Raw genomic sequence first — 17,560 nt, forward strand, 5'->3', positions numbered from 1 at the left:
TGGCCCAGGTCCTGGAGAGCTCCTGGAGTTGACTCTGTGTCCTGGTTGTAGCTGACACGCCTCCTCCACGTGGAAGTAGAGAGTCAAACATGTATGTGAGGATCTTTTCTGCAGGTTGTACTTACCTCGCTATCTATCAGCCTTACGGTTATAGCTGCATACAGTCAGTTGTGCTATTTGTCCCCTTAAAGACAAGCTTCAGGGACCTCCACAAGAACCACAGTATTTGCAGGAGATGAGGCAGCGCCCTCAGGAGTCCATGAGGGGCTGGGTGGATGGGCCAAGCTTGCTATGGCTCTTGTTACTATTTCCTACCTTGCAAGTCAGCTGCACAGGCAGAGCTCTGTGGCTAGAGAACAGGCTGAGGGCTCAGCAGACCCAGCAGGAGGAGGGTCCAGGAAGAATGTCTTTTGTTCACTTGCCTTGACAGATATCGGGGAAGATCTGGATATGTGGGGCTCTCACGACTTCTGCAGCATTTGATCCCATTAAGGGGCCAGAGTAGGAAAGTAGTCACCCACAAACTTCAAGATAAGTACCCAAGGAGATTAGAGCAGCACGCTGCCACAGCTTTCCAAAGGCATCCCTCCACACCAAGAGCTGTGGGCCAAAGGGGAAGGCTGCTGGGGTTCCCTAAGTCAGTCTCTAGGCACCAAAGTCACCCAAAGGTGAATACCAACCTCTGCTTCTCTGAATGTCTAAGAAAGGGGAGTCTGACACCTTCCCTGGAAAACTCTCTTAAGGACTGCAGCACCAGGAATTGGACCCTTATTTCTACTCATTGGTGTTAATAAACACGCATACATACAGAGAATAGTCATTATCTGTAGGCCCTTTCCTTTTAAGGCCTCTCATTTCCCCCAGACAAGCCACTGCTCAATCTTCTTTAGAATGTTCTTTTGGTTCTATCTTGCTGACATTGTACTGAACATCAGAAAAGAGCTTCTTCCTATACGTCCCAACAGTTCCTTACTCACACAAGAGTGTGAGAGAGAATACACAGTCTACACACCTTTGATGGTAGGGGGGACACTTTTGGTTGTGCTGAAGATATAGGTTTCTGAGAAGGGCCCTTCCCCAGCCTCGCTTGCTGCCTGGATTCTGAAGGAGTAACATGTGAATTCTGTCAGTCTCTGGACCTTGTAGGTGTGGCTGGGTCCTCTGTAGATTGAAATAAACCTAGAGGAAGGAACAGAATCAGTTAGCCATCTGAACTTCTATTAATGACAAGAAATTAATTATGATGCGCTACTGGAGATGATCAGGCCAACTTGGTAAACACTTTTCATAAATACTAAATTAATAATCAGCCAGATGGTATATCAGGGTTAAGTTTAATGTCTAAGTGTATGTTGCTATAAAAGAAAAACATAAACTTAAGCACATAGAAAGACTGGAATGAGACTCCTTTAATTAGGATTTGGATTCTAGAAACATCAGTTGCTCATGTTTTTATTTACTAATAAAAAACAGAATTTTCAAATTTTTCATAAGGGTAATACCTACAATCTGATAGCATAAACTAATCTTCTGTGTACTAGGCAATGAAGTTACTGTTAACAGGATATCCGAGAAATAAGATGCCCTCTTTAGCCAAATTTTGCAAATAGCTGAGATTTAGCCAGGAAATGATTTTAATTTTAACCTTTATCTATCTTGCCAAGAGCTTTCCAAGCCCCTTTCCTCAACTGCTAAAGAGACATTTAGGATTATGGATTATTAAGAACACATGTAAAAAGAAAAAAAAAAATACTGTGTTCACAGAATCATCCATCAGGTTTATCAGACTCATAGGCAAACAGCACAGGTGGGCTGGACAGTTTGCACTGACAGCTTTTGGCTCCTTCCCCCACCTGATCCAGGACTATTTTTCATTTCTCTGCTAATTAAGATTTCCATGAATTGTTAAGCATAGAAGGAACAAAGATAATAAAAAAAAAACAAGGCCTTACGTTTGAGGTGGTTTCCCCCAGGGTCTTAAAAACAACACTTTCACAATAAAAACATATTTGAGAGCTACAGTATGCTGTCATCTTTTTAAAAAATAGAGTTTAACTGTAAAATTTTGGAAATAACATAACTTCCCATAAGTCATGCAGGATCTTTAGTAGATTCAGTATTTGAACGCTGCTTGTCTAGTAGACACTTTGAGAACCGCTACAGAAGCTAATCCAAGACAGACAGGCCAACAGATTCTACACGTCCAAGGCTTCGTCACAGCATCTGAGGACAATCCACTGTCTTCAGATACTATTGGTCAGCCACTAACAAAATCATAATCCAACATGTCTGACTCTTGGGCCAATTTGGCCTAGGGGCAAACAATTTATGTGTTCATTTAGCAAACATTTCTTGAACATCTGCTGTGTGCTGGCTCTGTGGATCTGAAGGATGCATAAGACCTAATCCCTGTGGGTTAGCTGGTCCCGCGTGTGGGCAAGGTTTTCCGAAGCAGAGCAGCAGCTTTTCCATGTGCTGGAGGATAGTCCCTCCGGATGGATGAATGAATGGATGGAAAAATGGAGAGATACAGATCTAAAACATTTTTTTTCCTTTTTTTTTTTTTTTTTTTTTTTTTAAATACAAAGCCTGTCAGAGTCAATGCTTGCTTTAAAATATCCACGTGTGTATTCAACAGCCTCTGCAGTCAAGTTCCTGAGCCCTGGTCACTTCACTTATTTAGTGTTCTGTCTGCTTTGCTGTGTAAGGAAGTGCCTTTTATTAAAGGCTGAACATTTTTAATTTCAGGGAAAGCCAGAGTCCAGGCTGAAACCCACAAATACCATGGCAACCTATTTAGCACTCTTGACACATTACTACCCTAATGAAGACATCCTTGCTAATGCTAGAGACAAACAGCTATTTATTAACTCAGCCTAACCTAGTCTACAGTCTCTAACAGGAGTAATTGCCCTTAATTATGTCACAAATTGAAGTCATGGTTTAAGAAGTGAAAGTGTTACATCTTCATTACAAACCTGCCATAAAGCTCAGTTTTTGAAGGAGTTTGGAGAGGACTATTAGGAACTGTATGCTTTCCTGCCATGCCACACTCTAAGGAGGGTACTTCCTTTTGAAAATAAGTTTAATATATATGTGTACCCAGATCCAGTTATATATGTAGACAGTAGCATTCATAGTCACAAAGAAATTTACCAAAGCAAATTCAGTACTCTAAGTTTGTAGCATAACCTACATAGAACAGATAACATACATACTGACTTTCAAATACATGAAAATCTTCTGTTTCTAGACTATTTCGTTCCTTTAACTTCTTGTTTTGCTTTTGTACTGGAGCATTTTATTAACTTTAAAATTGCATTCCACTTTATGAAAAACATAGTGGAAACAGCTGACAGTACTGAGAAATTTAAAATCGTATTTACGTCTGGAGGCAGTCTTACTCAGAAATACAAAAAAGACTGCATTTGTGTCTAGAAGAAAGTGGGAGTGACCGTGAGGGCTCTGGGGGAGATGTGACTGCAGAGGATTTCAGCTTTAAAGTTCAATCACCGTATCTTCAGTGAAGGCGGAGTTAGGCAGCTATAGGAGGCCCACCTTGGAGCTGCAATTCCCCTTGGAGAGGAAGTTGGGAACTGGCAGCCTGGTGCTCCCAGCAGAAGGGAGCTGAGAAGAGGAGGGAAAGGGGTGGTTCTCGCTTCGTTCAGCCTTTCCTAGAAGAAGCATGTGTCTAACCAGTCCTCTAATGCAGGCCACTGCCAACTCTGGTAAAAATAAATCATCATCTGCTTGTTGCTCTGTTCAAAGCCATCACTGCTTTGACTGGCCTGTCTTCCCCCAAAAAGGGCAGGGGAGGAAATTTTGGGAGTGGCATGGAGAAGAGCTCTCTTATTTCATTCTCAGGATATGTATGGAAATAGACAGAATAGATGGTAACTAATGCTCTCTTACACTAAGAATATTTCCTTGGAAAGGGGAAATAAACAGGTCAGAAGTGTGGGTGGGTCATTAACAGTTTATAGTCTAAATGAATTCTTGATGGCTCTGCCTATAACTTGTTTCAGCTTTGCCTGTAGTATCTTCTTGAAACAAGACACTTAGACGGTAATAAGCACATATGAGTTTTAATGTTGGTGATTTACCAATGGATAAAATATGTTCTGCATAGTTGGCGCTCCATAGCTCTGGGTTCCATACCTGTGGATCAACCAACTGCAGACAGATAGAAAATAACGGGGGAGGCCGGGCATGGTGGCTCACCCCTGTAATCTCAGCACATTGGGAGGCTAAGGTGGGTGGATCATGAGGTCAGGAGTTCGAGACCACTCTGGCCAATATAGTGAAATCCCATCTCTGCTAAAAATACAAAAATTAGCAGGGTGTGGTGGTGCACACCTGTAATCCCAGCTACTTGGGAGGCTGAGGCAGACGAATCACTTGAACCCAGGAGGCGGAGGTTGCAGTGAGCCGAGACAGCGCCACTGCATGCCAGCCTGGCCAGAGTGAGACTCGGTCTCCGCCCCCCACCCAAAAAAAGAGAGAGAAAATAATGGGGGAAAAAAAGGATGCCTGCATGTATACTGAACATGTTCTTTTTACTCCCTAAACAATACAGTATAACAACTATTTACATAGCAATGACATTATCTAAGGTATCAGAAGTAAACTAGAGATGATTTAAAGTATATATATAGGAGGATGTGCATAGGTTATATGCAAATACTATGCCATTTTATACAAGGGACTGGAGCTTCCGTGGATTTCAGAGGTGGAGGTGTACCCTGAAACGAATCACCCATCGATACTGAAGAGACAACTCTGCATGATACTATAAGGGTGGAGACACGTCAACATACATTTGTCCAGATCCATACAGTGACCAAGACGAAGAGCAAAGCCTAACGTAAACTATGGAATTTGGGTGATAATGACGTGCCAATGTCTTGTTCATCAGCTGTAACCAATGTCCCACTGTTGTGGGTGATGCTGGTAACAGGAAAGGCCGTGGATGTGTGGGGGTGAGTCAGATGAGGGATATCTTTGTACCTTCAGCTTAATTTTGCTGTGAACCTAAAACTGCTCTAAAAAAATAAAAATATTTAAAAATGAAAAACAAAGTTCTGTATGTCTATGAATACCGAATGACTTTGCTTATTCTGCTTGCCTGTTGGAGTACCCCACAGCGGGATGGAGCAAGGTTTCAAGGGCAGAAAGAAAGACATACGCAGACCTTAGCCAGAATGCAATGCCTATTCCCTTCACTGTGAACTTGAACAAGTCAGATAACTCTCTACAGCTCAGCTGCCAGACAACAACTGTCTTGTTCGCTTGGTAGGAACTCTTATGAGACTCCAAGTAAATTCTATGACTCCTTATTGAATATGTACTAGGAAGGCAAACAACAGATTCTGGGCATTTTCCAGAAATTCTAGGGGAAGGCTTACTTTTGATTTCAGTATTTTAGGCTTTAACATTGTTTGACTTTTTGCACGCAACTGCAAATGAAGGAAGAAGTCCCATCATGTTAAATCTTTAAATGTTCCTTTATTTTAAATCACTATGGGGGAAATAATAATATACATGAAGAATTTAGCTTTAGGATGTTTCCTTAAAAGAGTTTTGTTTTGAAAAAAAATCCAAGAATGCTCTAACTGGGCTATAACTTAAATTCATGGTGGAAAATAAGAGAGAATGCTAATGTTTCTACATTTACTACCTTGTTATTACCTTATAATCCCTAGGCCAACTACAGGCTCAGGGCAATCCATTAATATTAACTCCACAGAATGCTCTAACCTCCTGACCTAAGATGACCTGCAAATGGCACTTTCAAAACACGTTTCACAATATCACAAATCAACAGCTCAGCACAGCAACATTCATTTAAAAGGATAAAAGGACATCTTTTTTTTTTTTTTCTTAATTTCCCTGGACTCTATGGGTTGTGTGTGTGTATGTGTATGAATGTGAGAGAGAGGGAGAGAGACAGGGAGTGGGAGAGGGGGAGGGAGCAGAGGGGGAGAGGGAGAGGGGGAGGGGGAGAGGGAGAGGGGGAGAGGGAGAGAATTTCCTACATTACTCAGGTGGCATTTGGAAACGAACAGTGCTCAAAATAGAAATGAATAGTATTCGCCCTCACTCTGCCAAGAACACAGAGTCCTACCATGTCTATGGAGAAGCAGATGGCATCAGGTGGGGACACCTGAGGCAGGGAAGGTACGATACCTAAATTGATTCTCATTTTGGCAAGGGTCCCCACTTACCAGCTGAGCATGAACGTGCCAACAGCTATTGAGAAAAGGGATTAATTTCCTAACCCTCTGTCCCTGGCTATATATGGACCTTTTGGCTTGTGAGTAATCAGGCTGTAATAATTCATTAAGGGGCTGAATTTTTTCATGCTCCTTTTCTAAAAGATAAAATTTCACTATACCTACTGATAGTGGAAATTCTTTACAAAGAATAAAGGACTAAAACAAAAAAAATTCTTTTTGTTTATACTTCAGACATTAATATATTAAAATGGAGATTTATTTATATTCAAAAACAGGATGACTAGAATTTCTAAAGATCACTTGAAAAGCTTGCAAATTCCTGCTCTCCTACTTAGCTTTCAAGTATGTGCAGTGAACTTCATCTTCAAGGATGTTATTCCCAAAGTTTTCCAAATTTCTGTTTGCCCACTTCTGTTTTAGCGGCCTTGTCTCAACCTGAAAAAAAAATGTTATCTAATTCCATTCTGTTATTTTTGTTTTTAGTAAATGAGAGGTAAAACTGTAATCTGACTTCTATTTCTGGTCCATTTAAGATCTCAAATAGTTCATCTGCCACCTCTCACCTCTGCCTGTGCCTGGACATTTTAGCCTGAGACTGCCTAAATTACTTTTGTTTCAAAGGCTAAACTTTTATGATCCTTTTCTAAGAAATAATAATGTTTCTTTCTTTTTTTATTTTTTGAGATGGAGTCTTGCTCTGTTGCCCAGGCTGGAGTACAGGGGCACAATCGCAGTTCACTGCAACCTCCGCCTCCCAGGTTCAAGCAATTCTCCTGCCTCAGGCTCCCGAGTAGCTGGGACTATAGGCGCCTGCCACCATCCCAGCTAATTTCTGTATTTTTAGTAGAGACGGGGTTTCACCAAGCTGGCCAGGCTGGTCTCGAACTCCTGACCTTGTGATCTGCCCGCCTCGGCCTTCCAATGTGCTGGGATTACAGGAGTGAGCCACTGCCTCCGGTCAAAAATGTTTCTAAAATCTTTTTTTTTCCTCCATCAATTAAGGACTGAAGATAGCTATCATTATTTGCATCTTGTAGTAGGGGAAATTAAGGCAAAAAGAATTGAAGGAATATGCCTCTAGTCACCTAGAAATCCAGCAACAGATCTGGGATTTTGACAGAGATTTGACACCCATGTCAAGAATCATGACAGCCTTCTGGTGGATATAATATGAAAATATCACTTACCAAACAAAGACGATCATAGGGATCAGGGACTAGTCAGAGAAGCACTGGAAACAAATCCTGGGGGTTTCTTAAGGGCCGGGTCCTGATCTGGCTGCCTCAGGTCTATTTCGTTTAATTCAGTAACATGGTCTGAGAAACGTTAAGTAGGAGTTTGTTCTACAACAGGCAGACTGAGAAAGTTCATACCTCCTCAGTGCTCATATACTCCAGACATTTTTGTTTTTAAGAGTCAGGGTCTCACTGTGTTGCCCAGGCTGGAGGGTAGTGGTGCGATCACAGCTCACTGCAACCTCCAACTCCTAGGTTCAAGGGATCCTCCCACCTCAGCCTCTGGAATAGCTGGGACCCAGTGTGCGGCTCCACGCCTGGCTAAGTCTTTAAGGATTGTTTTAGAGAAAGGTCTCACTATGCTGCTCACGTTTCCGGCCACGTTTATTAGCTGCCTAGTGTGTACTGCTTCAGGGTTTTTATACGCAGATTCTTTCTGTCCCTCTCTAATAGCCAAGAGGCAGGCTCCCCGTCCACATGACACGGCCCCTCCAATTTTGCTGGCCAAAAGGAAAAGTGTCTTGGGCACAAGGGCTAAGTTAATGGCAGGCAAGCGGTAATTATCAGCTCTATCAGATCTGTCTTCCCCCAGCCCAATTTCATGGGAGCCTTGGTTTAAAAAACACTGCTGTCTGACTAAACCTCAGCAGCAGATTAACCATAAATGCATTCCTGGAATTTACGTTCTCAGTGCTGTGTACAATTATCAGGGAACATAGGCCCACGGGGGTCAGGACAAGGGGCAGCATCAACTCCAATTCTGTTAGGGCAGCATAACATTTCAGTTCAGTAACACAGATAAACACATCTTTAAAATCGTCGGCACAGCGCTACAATCTGAAAACGCACACGCTGATCCTGTTATTCTAGTGCCTGTATTAGGTTAGTGTACTTTTATGGAAATGTTTACTTTGGAGATATATTTTTCTTGTATAACACGGGAACCAAAGACATTCGTAACTTCTGTGCTGCATCTGTTAAGAATAACAGACTTAATCACTCTAAGGCCAAACTTATTTAATTTTTGTTTTGCCGTTAAATATCGTATACTGTCTGCTTATTGTTTAACGTTAATTTATTTCCCTCAGCAAAATACGGTCTGATAGTCCACATACCTCATAAGGCCTAGCACATAACAGTAATTCAAGAAAAAAAAATCGCTGATTGAATGATCATAATCTAATCATTGGAATATACTTAGTTCTATAAACATGAACCATCACTTTAAGGCTGCTTCCTACATAAATATGGACTGGGAATCTTCAGTATCGTAAGCCAGAATAAATGGGAAACAAATGTCCTACACCAGGGGGAAGAATCATTTCAACACAACAAGTCCAGGTGATCTAGATCAATTCTAGGCTGATTTGCCTGGAGCAAAGAATTTGAGCAAGATGCTCTTTGGGATCCCTTTTGTTTACAAGAAATATGCCCAAACTGAAGGGGAAAAAAATACCAGGTCTCAAAATAACAAAATAGAGACAGTCACTTGGAGAAAGACTCAGGGCATCTTTCTGTGCTTTGGAGGATGTGTCTGTAATTTCCATCCTATCCCAAGTATTCATCACAGTCTTCATCCCAAGGCTCCCCAGGCATAAGGTTACAAGACGGATCCTTTTAAGACTCATCCAACCTGTCAGCTTTTCTAAGATGCCTTCTGTGTTTATTTGATTTTAAGCCTACCTTAGAGGCCGTGCTTCAGCTTTCCCTCTATACCCTGTACACGTGTCAATCTTCAGGCCTTCCACATCATCATTTGCTTTAATGCATCTGTGTCCTACCATCACCCACCAGACTGTGAGCTCCTTAAGGGCAAGGATCCATCTTAGTCATCTTTGTCCATCCAATACTTAAACAGTGCCTCTACTTCACGCATAAAACTCTAATAATTGTAAATTGAAATCAATTTATCAGAAACAATGTTTTTTTTTTTTTTTCACCTAAATGGTAGAAGGCTTTGGTAGAAAGCCTACTTTCTACTATTCAGGAACTAAATAATGTAGACAAAGCTCTCAAGGCTTAGCGATCTGTGGGCATGCAATAAACAGAAGCTTCCTGGGAGGACGGCTTTAAAAATGACTACAGCAAAACAACAAAAATATGTTTCCTTTAGAATGTTAAAAACATTTTTGGCTAAACGTTGTATTTCTAAATCTCTGGGTCATTTCAAATGTTTTGAGTGAGAGGTATATAAATCAACATCGTGAATCAGCACATCGCAGGTGCAGCACCTTAGGGGTTTTTGGACACTATGTAGTCACTCTTAAGGGAAGTTGGTATTTTTCTTCTTACTTTCTTACTTATGACTAGCAGACGCTAAAAATATGAAGAAAAAAGGGCAACACGCCCCAATCATTTACAAGGGACGCCTTTTCGTAACGGATTTAATTCACAAATATTCTACACCGATTTGCTGCTTTAAGGTGAAAAGGTAAAAGGACATCAGAGATCATCTCCTAGTTTATAGTTTAACCCCTTTATTTAATGAATGAGGAAATGTGAAGAGCAATAGTTCAACTCTTTAATCTGATAATTACCAAGCACAGATATATTAATTTTCATTTTTCTTCTGTTACAAAATACGCTTTAAGTGCTAAGAACATGTAATCAGCTGGCCAGGACTCCCACACAACTTAGACATCAGCAGCTTTATTTTCAAAGTCCCACAGAGCCTGTGTAGAAAGTGTTCATGGTAACACTTTAAAGCTGCTTCCTACATAAATATGGACTGGGAATCTTCAGTATGGTAAGCCAGAATAGATGGGAAGCAAATGTCCTATTCCAGGGGGAAAATCCTTTCCATACAGCAAGTCCAGGTGATATAGATGAATTTTAGGTTGACTTGTCTTGAGGAAGGGTTCACGCAAGATGCTCTTTGGGACACCTTTTATTTACATAAAATACGCCCAAATTTAAGGGGAAAAAAATCTCTCTGAGAGCCCGCAGGTAAGAAAGTAAAATAACAATGAAGCCTATCTATGGTTCTCGTCCTGGCCAAAAGTGGGATATCTCATTTTGGCCACATTCATACAGCATATGCAAAAGAATATGTGCTTTACAAGTAGACGCTCCTCTAGCAACAAGTTCAGTGAAAAAGACAGCTGCCGCTTGGGAAGGAGACACTGTTCTTTTCAACTGCAGAAGCCAAGTCCTAAAGAACCCTGAGGAGACTACACTGACCGAGACTATGCCAATCATAAGCATGATGATGTATCCAGTCCCAATCATTCCCCACGTGTCAAGTTCCAACATTAAAGGCTTGAACTCCATGGGCCACTCACGGCAAGAGTTCAGTTTCAAGACACTGAAGAAGGTCATCTTCAAACTAAAATTAGGCTGTTTTCATTCTATTCAATCTCGGGAAAAGTATTCACAAATAGAATGAGAATTTATTAGGCTCTCTGTTCCCATCACTTTAATAACTTTCTGAGAGCCTTGGCAAATCTAATTTAAAAAGACAAATTTGGACTCTAGCTCCTATAATTAAGAAAAATACTGTTCCTTATGCGAAGTTTTCTTAAATTGTCATTTAAATGTAGGCCAGTCATTTGTTTGACTAACAAGGCAAGCCTTGGGCTTTCTGAAAGGGGAAGAAATAACATGTATTGATTACTAGATTCTGCACTATTTTTTGTCTGGCATATTTAAATGCCTCATGCCAGCAAACTCATTTGGAAAAGTGCTCGGGGAGCTTTTGTTCTGTGTCCAGGAGCTGCTGTGTCATGTAAAACCTTGGATCAGACTACACGTCTATATAGTTCTCTGTATGGGGCACAGTGGACGGCTGCCCCACACAGGGCAGGGTCGCAGCAAGAGGGGGTGTCCTTCTTGGGGCACAGCCTTCACTTCCCATATTTCTTTTTTTGTTGTTGTTTAAAGACAGAGTTTCACCATGTTGGTCAGGCTGGTCTTGAACTCCACCTCAGGTGATCCGCCCACCTTGGCCTCCAAAGTGCTTGGATTACAGGCATGAGCCACCACGCCCGGCCTCACTTCCCGTATTTCTAAGACAGCAGTAGAGGCAGGGCACTGGGAATTGAGAGGCATTAGCTTTTACCCCGGTTTGGCTAGCTACCAATTTTAACAACTTTTCTGTACTTCACTTTTTTTTTTCTAAAACAGTGCAACTAGAAGATATTTTCCAAAGCTTTACCACCAATGGAAGCCACAGGCCTGGAAAAACATGAAAAGACATTTAAAAACGTCCAATGCTAGCTTTATACATGTATTGTGATTTTTGTTAGTTCACAATTCCTGTTCTTGCCAGCCCTCTCCTGTTGCGTTGTCACTGGCCAGTAAAATAATAAGCCCACGAAAACACATCTGAAGGCACACAGCACAGTAAGATGAATGATGTTGTGTATCGGTGAGTATGAATTTAATCTCTCATGAACCTATCAAAAGAAGCCTTCCTTCTCTGTGTTTTCTTCACTAGAACTCATTTTCAAGAGGATAATCACTTTTTGTTCTGTCATTAAAATTACCAGGTTTGCCAGGTTCTTCAAAGCCAAGCTCAAATGTCACCTCTTTCAAGAAACCGTTCCTGATCTTTTAAACCAGATGGTCTCTGCCTCCTTCAAACTCCCAAAGCACTTTTTCCTATGACGCTCATGTTCTATGGCCATTTTTAAAATTGCTATTATGCTCCTAGAGATAGGACCTTGTGTGCTTTTTAATCAGGCCCACAGGGCCCCTCTGCACTGAAATCCATCCAAGTGCCCGACTACAGAGTAGTGGGTGGAGACTGGAATGGGGTTTTCTGTGTAACTAGAACAGGTTCCGTGTGCAAAGGAACAGAATAGTATAATGCATAAAAGGAAATGACAGAAATGCTTCTACCGTGACACTGATCAGCATTTTAGCTGTCTTGGTTTCACGGTGATCTCCTATCCCCTTTATCCGATTCTCTGATGAGGGCTTTTGGTAACAGAACATTCTGTCACTGTTAACTTTTGCTTGACATCAGATTATTTCTAAATACAGTTTGGCTGTCTGTCTTCTGATCGGCCATTTTCAGAGGAAATGAAGTTAGGGGAAACAGATCCTAGTGAAAGGCTGCATTTGATTTCGACAGCTAAGAGTGTTTCCTGGGCACGGAGTCTTACGAAGAATCTCCTGTTTGCGCTGGTTAATTTGATATTGCACTGCCCATAGTTTCAGAGTACAATCCACAACTGTACATCACCCACAGCTATTTCACATTGGTAAACATGTTTGTCCTGATGGTTACTGAATATTTAAAGAGGTAAGATCTCTTCCTGAGTCTTATTTCCCTCTGCACTCATGACTAATATAACGCTATTACGAATCTGACAATTTTCTTTAGATAATTTCTCTCCATTATCTGGCTTGATGAAAGAAAAAAAAAGTGCCGATTATCCCATATAGGGAAATCAGGATCTTTAGAATGTTTAGAAATTCCAAATGGAGAATAAAGGGAACTCTGGGTATAAAACACAGGACTTAAGTCAAAGGAAACCTTTGCACAAGAAGGAAGGGTGTCTTAGTGCATGCGAGCAGGAAAGTACAATTGAGATTTCATCCCACAAGCCAAAGCCACAGAAGCTTCAGGAGCATCGTCGCCTCCACCTCACCTCTTGTTTCTGTCTTCCAGCTGTAGTGTGTACACCATGTCATCAGCAGCATGTGTCTTGGAGTTACTGTCTCCCCATTTTAGCTTCAGGCTCTGAGGACCAGCAGCAGCACATTCTAGCCTAGGAGGCAAGGGTGGTAATGGCCGAGTTTTGGCTTTAATGAACTGACTAAATGGTCCAGCTCCAATTTCATTTATAGCCTGAATTCTGATCCTAGAGAAAGGAAAAAAAAAAAAACAAAAAAAAACCGACAATGCAGGTTAAACAGCAGCAATTCTTCATTCAAAATAAACACTGAGTGTAGTATTTATTACTTGCTTTTAAGCCAATAACATGGAACGAAGAAAAACAAAGTAACTAAAGACAAAAAGAAGCACTGGGTAGCTCAGTGCACAGACTATACTCTCCATTTAAAAAATAATAGCAAAAAAGCACATAGCAAGATATCTGTTAGTTCTTTAATCAAAAAAAAAAAAAATAGGTTTGTTGTCTCAGCGAAGATATCCTAAAGATGCGTTTTTATATTTTGTCCTAGTTACCCTTTACCTACCTCGTGGTAAGTTTTGAAAGTAGGTGAGGTATCAAGAATAAACTAAATAGGAGAACAAATGAGTCTCCTTTAGAGTCAAAAACAAAGGACAATTCACCAACAGGACATTTCATGTCTCTCGTTTGCCAGCCTAATCCAACCATCTCCGTAAGTCCTTAATTAGAGCTAAGCATGTAGATATTGCTAGTAACACAATGCCATCCAGAGGTGTGAAAATCTTAGCTGGATGTTTACGATGTGCAGCACAGAGTTATGGGTAAGAAAGCTATTACCTCTATCGTCTATGAATTTAAAATCAAAGAGTTAAAACGTACATACAAAGTGTTATTTTAGACCAGGGATAGTGGCTCACACTGTAATTCTAGCACTTTGAGAAGCTGAGGCAGGAGGATTGCCTGAGTGCAGAAATTTGAGACCAGGCTGGGCCACATAGGAAACTCCATCTGTACAAAACATAATTTAGTGGGCATAGTGGCACATGCCTGTAGTCCCAGTACTCAGTAGGCTGCGGTGGGAGAACTGTTTGAGCAACACAAAATGAACTAACAGAAAACTGGTAGTGAGAGGTAGAGGTTTGCCCTAAAGATACCTGAAAATGTGGAGCTGGCTTTGGAAGTGGGTAATGGGCAGACACTGGAAGAATCTGGAGGGCTCAGAAGAAGACAGGAAAGCCTGGAACTTCTTAGAGACTAAGTGGTCATGACCAAAGTGTTGATAGAAATACAGGCAGTGAAGGCCATGCTGATGAGGTCTCAGATGGAATGAGGTACATTTAGGAACTGGAGCAAAGAACCTGGCTGCATTGTTTCCACGTCCCAGGGCTTTGTGGAAGGCTGAACTTAAGAGTGATAACTTAGGATATCTGGCAAAAGAAATTTCTGAGAGTAAAGTGTTCAAGAGGTGACCTGGCTGCTTCTAACAACCTATGATCAGATATGGGAGCAAAGGTATGACTTAACATTGGAACTTATAATTAAAAGGGAAGCAGAGAGTAACCAATTTAGAAAATGTGCAGCTTGGCAATGTGGTAGAGAAGAAAAGAGTATTTTCAGGAGAAGAATCAAGGCAGTCTACAGAGCAACCCATGGCTAGAGAGATGAGCCTGATTAAAAGGGAGCCTGGTGCTAATATTCAAGATAATGGGAAAAATCCTTTACAGGCATTTCGGAAATCTTGGAGGCATAGCCCCTACCCTCCAGAGGTCTAGGAGAACTGATTAATTAATGGCTTCTTGAGGCCTCATTAGAAGCATATGCTGACACCATGCTTTTTGTATAGCCTATAGAACCAAAGACTTTGTATAGCCTACAGTTTATTATGAGACAAACAAGTCTCCTTTCTTTATAAATTAAAAAAAAAAAAGTTCTGTGGAAAGGCGAAGGAACTAAAATAGCTAATGCAAAATTTAAAAGAATAAAGTTTAAAGAATCACACTACCTGATTTCAGGACTTAATATAAAGCTACAGCAATCCAGTGAGTGTGGTACCGGTAAAGAGAAAAACATCTAGATTAATACAAGAGAATAGAGACTCCAGAAACAGGCCTACACAAACGTGGCCAATTGACTTTTGGCAAAGGTGCGAAAGCAGTCCAATGGAGAAAGGACAGTCTTTCCAGCAAATGGTGTTGGAATAACTGGATATCAATACGAGGAAAATAAACCACATCTTCAGCCCTGCACCTTACACAAAACTGAGCTCGAAACGGACCACAGATCTAAATGTAGCATATTAAACTTTTAAGAAGAAAACACAGAAGAAACTCTGTCACCTAGAATTAAGTAGAGCTTTTGAATATGACATGAAAAGCATGATCTTACATAAAATTAAAAAAAAAAGAGAAAAACTGGATTTCATCAAAATTGGAAACTTTAGCACTGTTAAGAGAATGAAAACAACTACAGACAGAACGAAAATACGTGCCAATATTTCATCTGACAAACGATTTGGATCCAGGATGTATGATGACCTCCCAAAGCTCAGTTAAGAAAATAATCCATTAAAAATGGGCAGAAGATGAATAGACACTCCACCAGAGAGGACATACAGATGTCAAATAAGGACAGAAAAACCCGTCTGACATCATTAGCCATTAGGAAAATGCAACCTAAACCCACAATGTAATACCATTTTGTTAAAGTGCTGGCAGGGATAAGGTACAACTGGGACTCTCCTATTTTGCTGGTGATAATGAAAAATCGTAAGGCCACATAGGAAAACAGTTTCTTTTTAAATATATACTTATTACATGACCCAGGAATCCCAATCCTAGGTATTTACTCTAGAAAAATTAATATTCACGTTCACATAAAAACCTGCACACAAATGTTTACAGCAGCTCTACTTAAAATCATCTAAAACCAGGTAACTATGTGCCTCATGGTTTGGAATGTAGTAAATACTCATCTCTGATAAAGTAGAGCAAAAACTCCATTGCAAAGGGCCTACTTTTCCCAGACTATTACACGGGGGCGGCATCAAGTCTTCTGTAGATAAAGCAATTTAAGTCTCTCAGTATAACACCGAGACTAAAACCCTTCCTTGCCTTCCACATGAGTCTTATAAGACTGCTTTATGATACTAAGAGAAGAGTTTCTATGATTGCAATGTAACATATTTTTCTGCAACTGGAAATGAAAAATCTTTTTAAAAAGGCAGTCATCGTGATGGCAGAAATTACTACCCTCCTTCCTGTTACAATCGAGCGAGCGGGAAATCACCACTGAGACAAAGACTAGGCCAAATTGCAGGGTCTCTACTGCCGGCGGCCACGGAGGACTCGCATCCCACGGCCCTGAAAGGAGGGTGTTAAGACCTTTTATGCCTGTAAACCACCTCCTGGGCGGGGGTGGGGGTGAGGGGCTTCGGACATTCTCAGGGCCAGGGGACTCTGGACATCCACCTCCTGGGCAGGGGTGGGGGTGAGGGGCTTCGGACATTCCGAGGGCCAGGGGACTTTGGACATTCCATAAATCACCTCCTGGGCAGGGGTGGGGGTGAGGGGCTTTGGACATTCCCAGGGCCAGTGGACTTTGGACATCCACCTCCTGGGCGGGGGTGAGCGTGAGGGGCTTTGGAGAGGACCAGTGGACTTTGGATATTCCATAAATCACCTCCTGGGCAGGGGGTGAGGGCCAGGGGACTTTGGACATTCCCATTGTTACTTAAGTGGTTCACAGAAGTCAAGATAAGCGTAGTTTACACATTGTCTGGGTAGGGTGGAAATTACAGACCTTAGTTACTTACTACAGGTCGCAGGGGCCAAGATGGCGTGGGTTTGGACTGCTTGCCTGTCACATTAGGGTTACAGAGAGCAGTTTTAACGGAAAAGCCAAGGTATGGTCGAGGTATGCAGTTTACAGGGCAATTACCATGTCACACTTCCCTTCTCAGAAAAAGGGAATTAAGCAGGACATTAAGTTTTAGTCTTTCTTCAATCATCTAACACGTTTCCTCACTGACAAGGTTTACATGAAAGTCCTTGCAGTGTCCAAAACCACCATTCCTTCCCTTCATGCTAGATACAAACATTCCCCAGCCGCCAGAGGCCGAGACGCTTTCTGCCATCTGCTGGCTCGGCTTGTATTCTAGGCGGTCCCACCCTGCGCTCTGTGCTGCCCGAACAGCTCTTAGCCACTTTAATACACACAGACAAAATGAGGTAATGAGTTCCTTAAGATTGCTGTTCTGTTCCACTCAAGAAAAAGAATGCTAAGACATTTAAGTTATTTATGAGAATTTAGAAATAGTTTAGAAGATACAAGTATCAAGATATAAAAATACATTTAGATTTGATATTTCTGTTGGAAATTCACTTATTTTCTCAAAGCTTCTCTAGTATTTCGGTTCTTTACATCTTCAGCTCTATGGTTCTCTAATCTTTCACTGCGTATTTGCTAGGCATATAATCTTCACGCACGCACGCACACCCACACACACCACCAC

At 41.4% G+C, this 17,560-nt stretch overlaps 1 protein-coding gene across 3 annotated transcripts in view; it reads right to left on the reverse strand.

The window, feature by feature from the left end:
* FNDC3B (fibronectin type III domain containing 3B) overlaps window positions 1–17,560 on the reverse strand; it is a 370,196-nt gene that overhangs the window by 18,255 nt on the left and 334,381 nt on the right. For all 3 annotated transcript variants that reach the window (XM_032258261.1, XM_032258262.1, XM_032258263.1), the window contains exons 23-24: window positions 13,066–13,278; window positions 1,013–1,179 (exon numbers count right to left, since the gene is read on the reverse strand). In XM_032258261.1, coding sequence (XP_032114152.1) covers window positions 1,013–1,179; window positions 13,066–13,278 — 380 coding nt within the window. The remainder of the gene's footprint in view (window positions 1–1,012; window positions 1,180–13,065; window positions 13,279–17,560) is intronic.

The sequence above is a fragment of the Sapajus apella genome, unplaced genomic scaffold (genome assembly GCF_009761245.1).
Source record: "Sapajus apella isolate SASKATOON/1434 unplaced genomic scaffold, GSC_monkey_1.0 scaffold101, whole genome shotgun sequence".
NCBI lineage: Eukaryota > Metazoa > Chordata > Mammalia > Primates > Cebidae > Sapajus > Sapajus apella.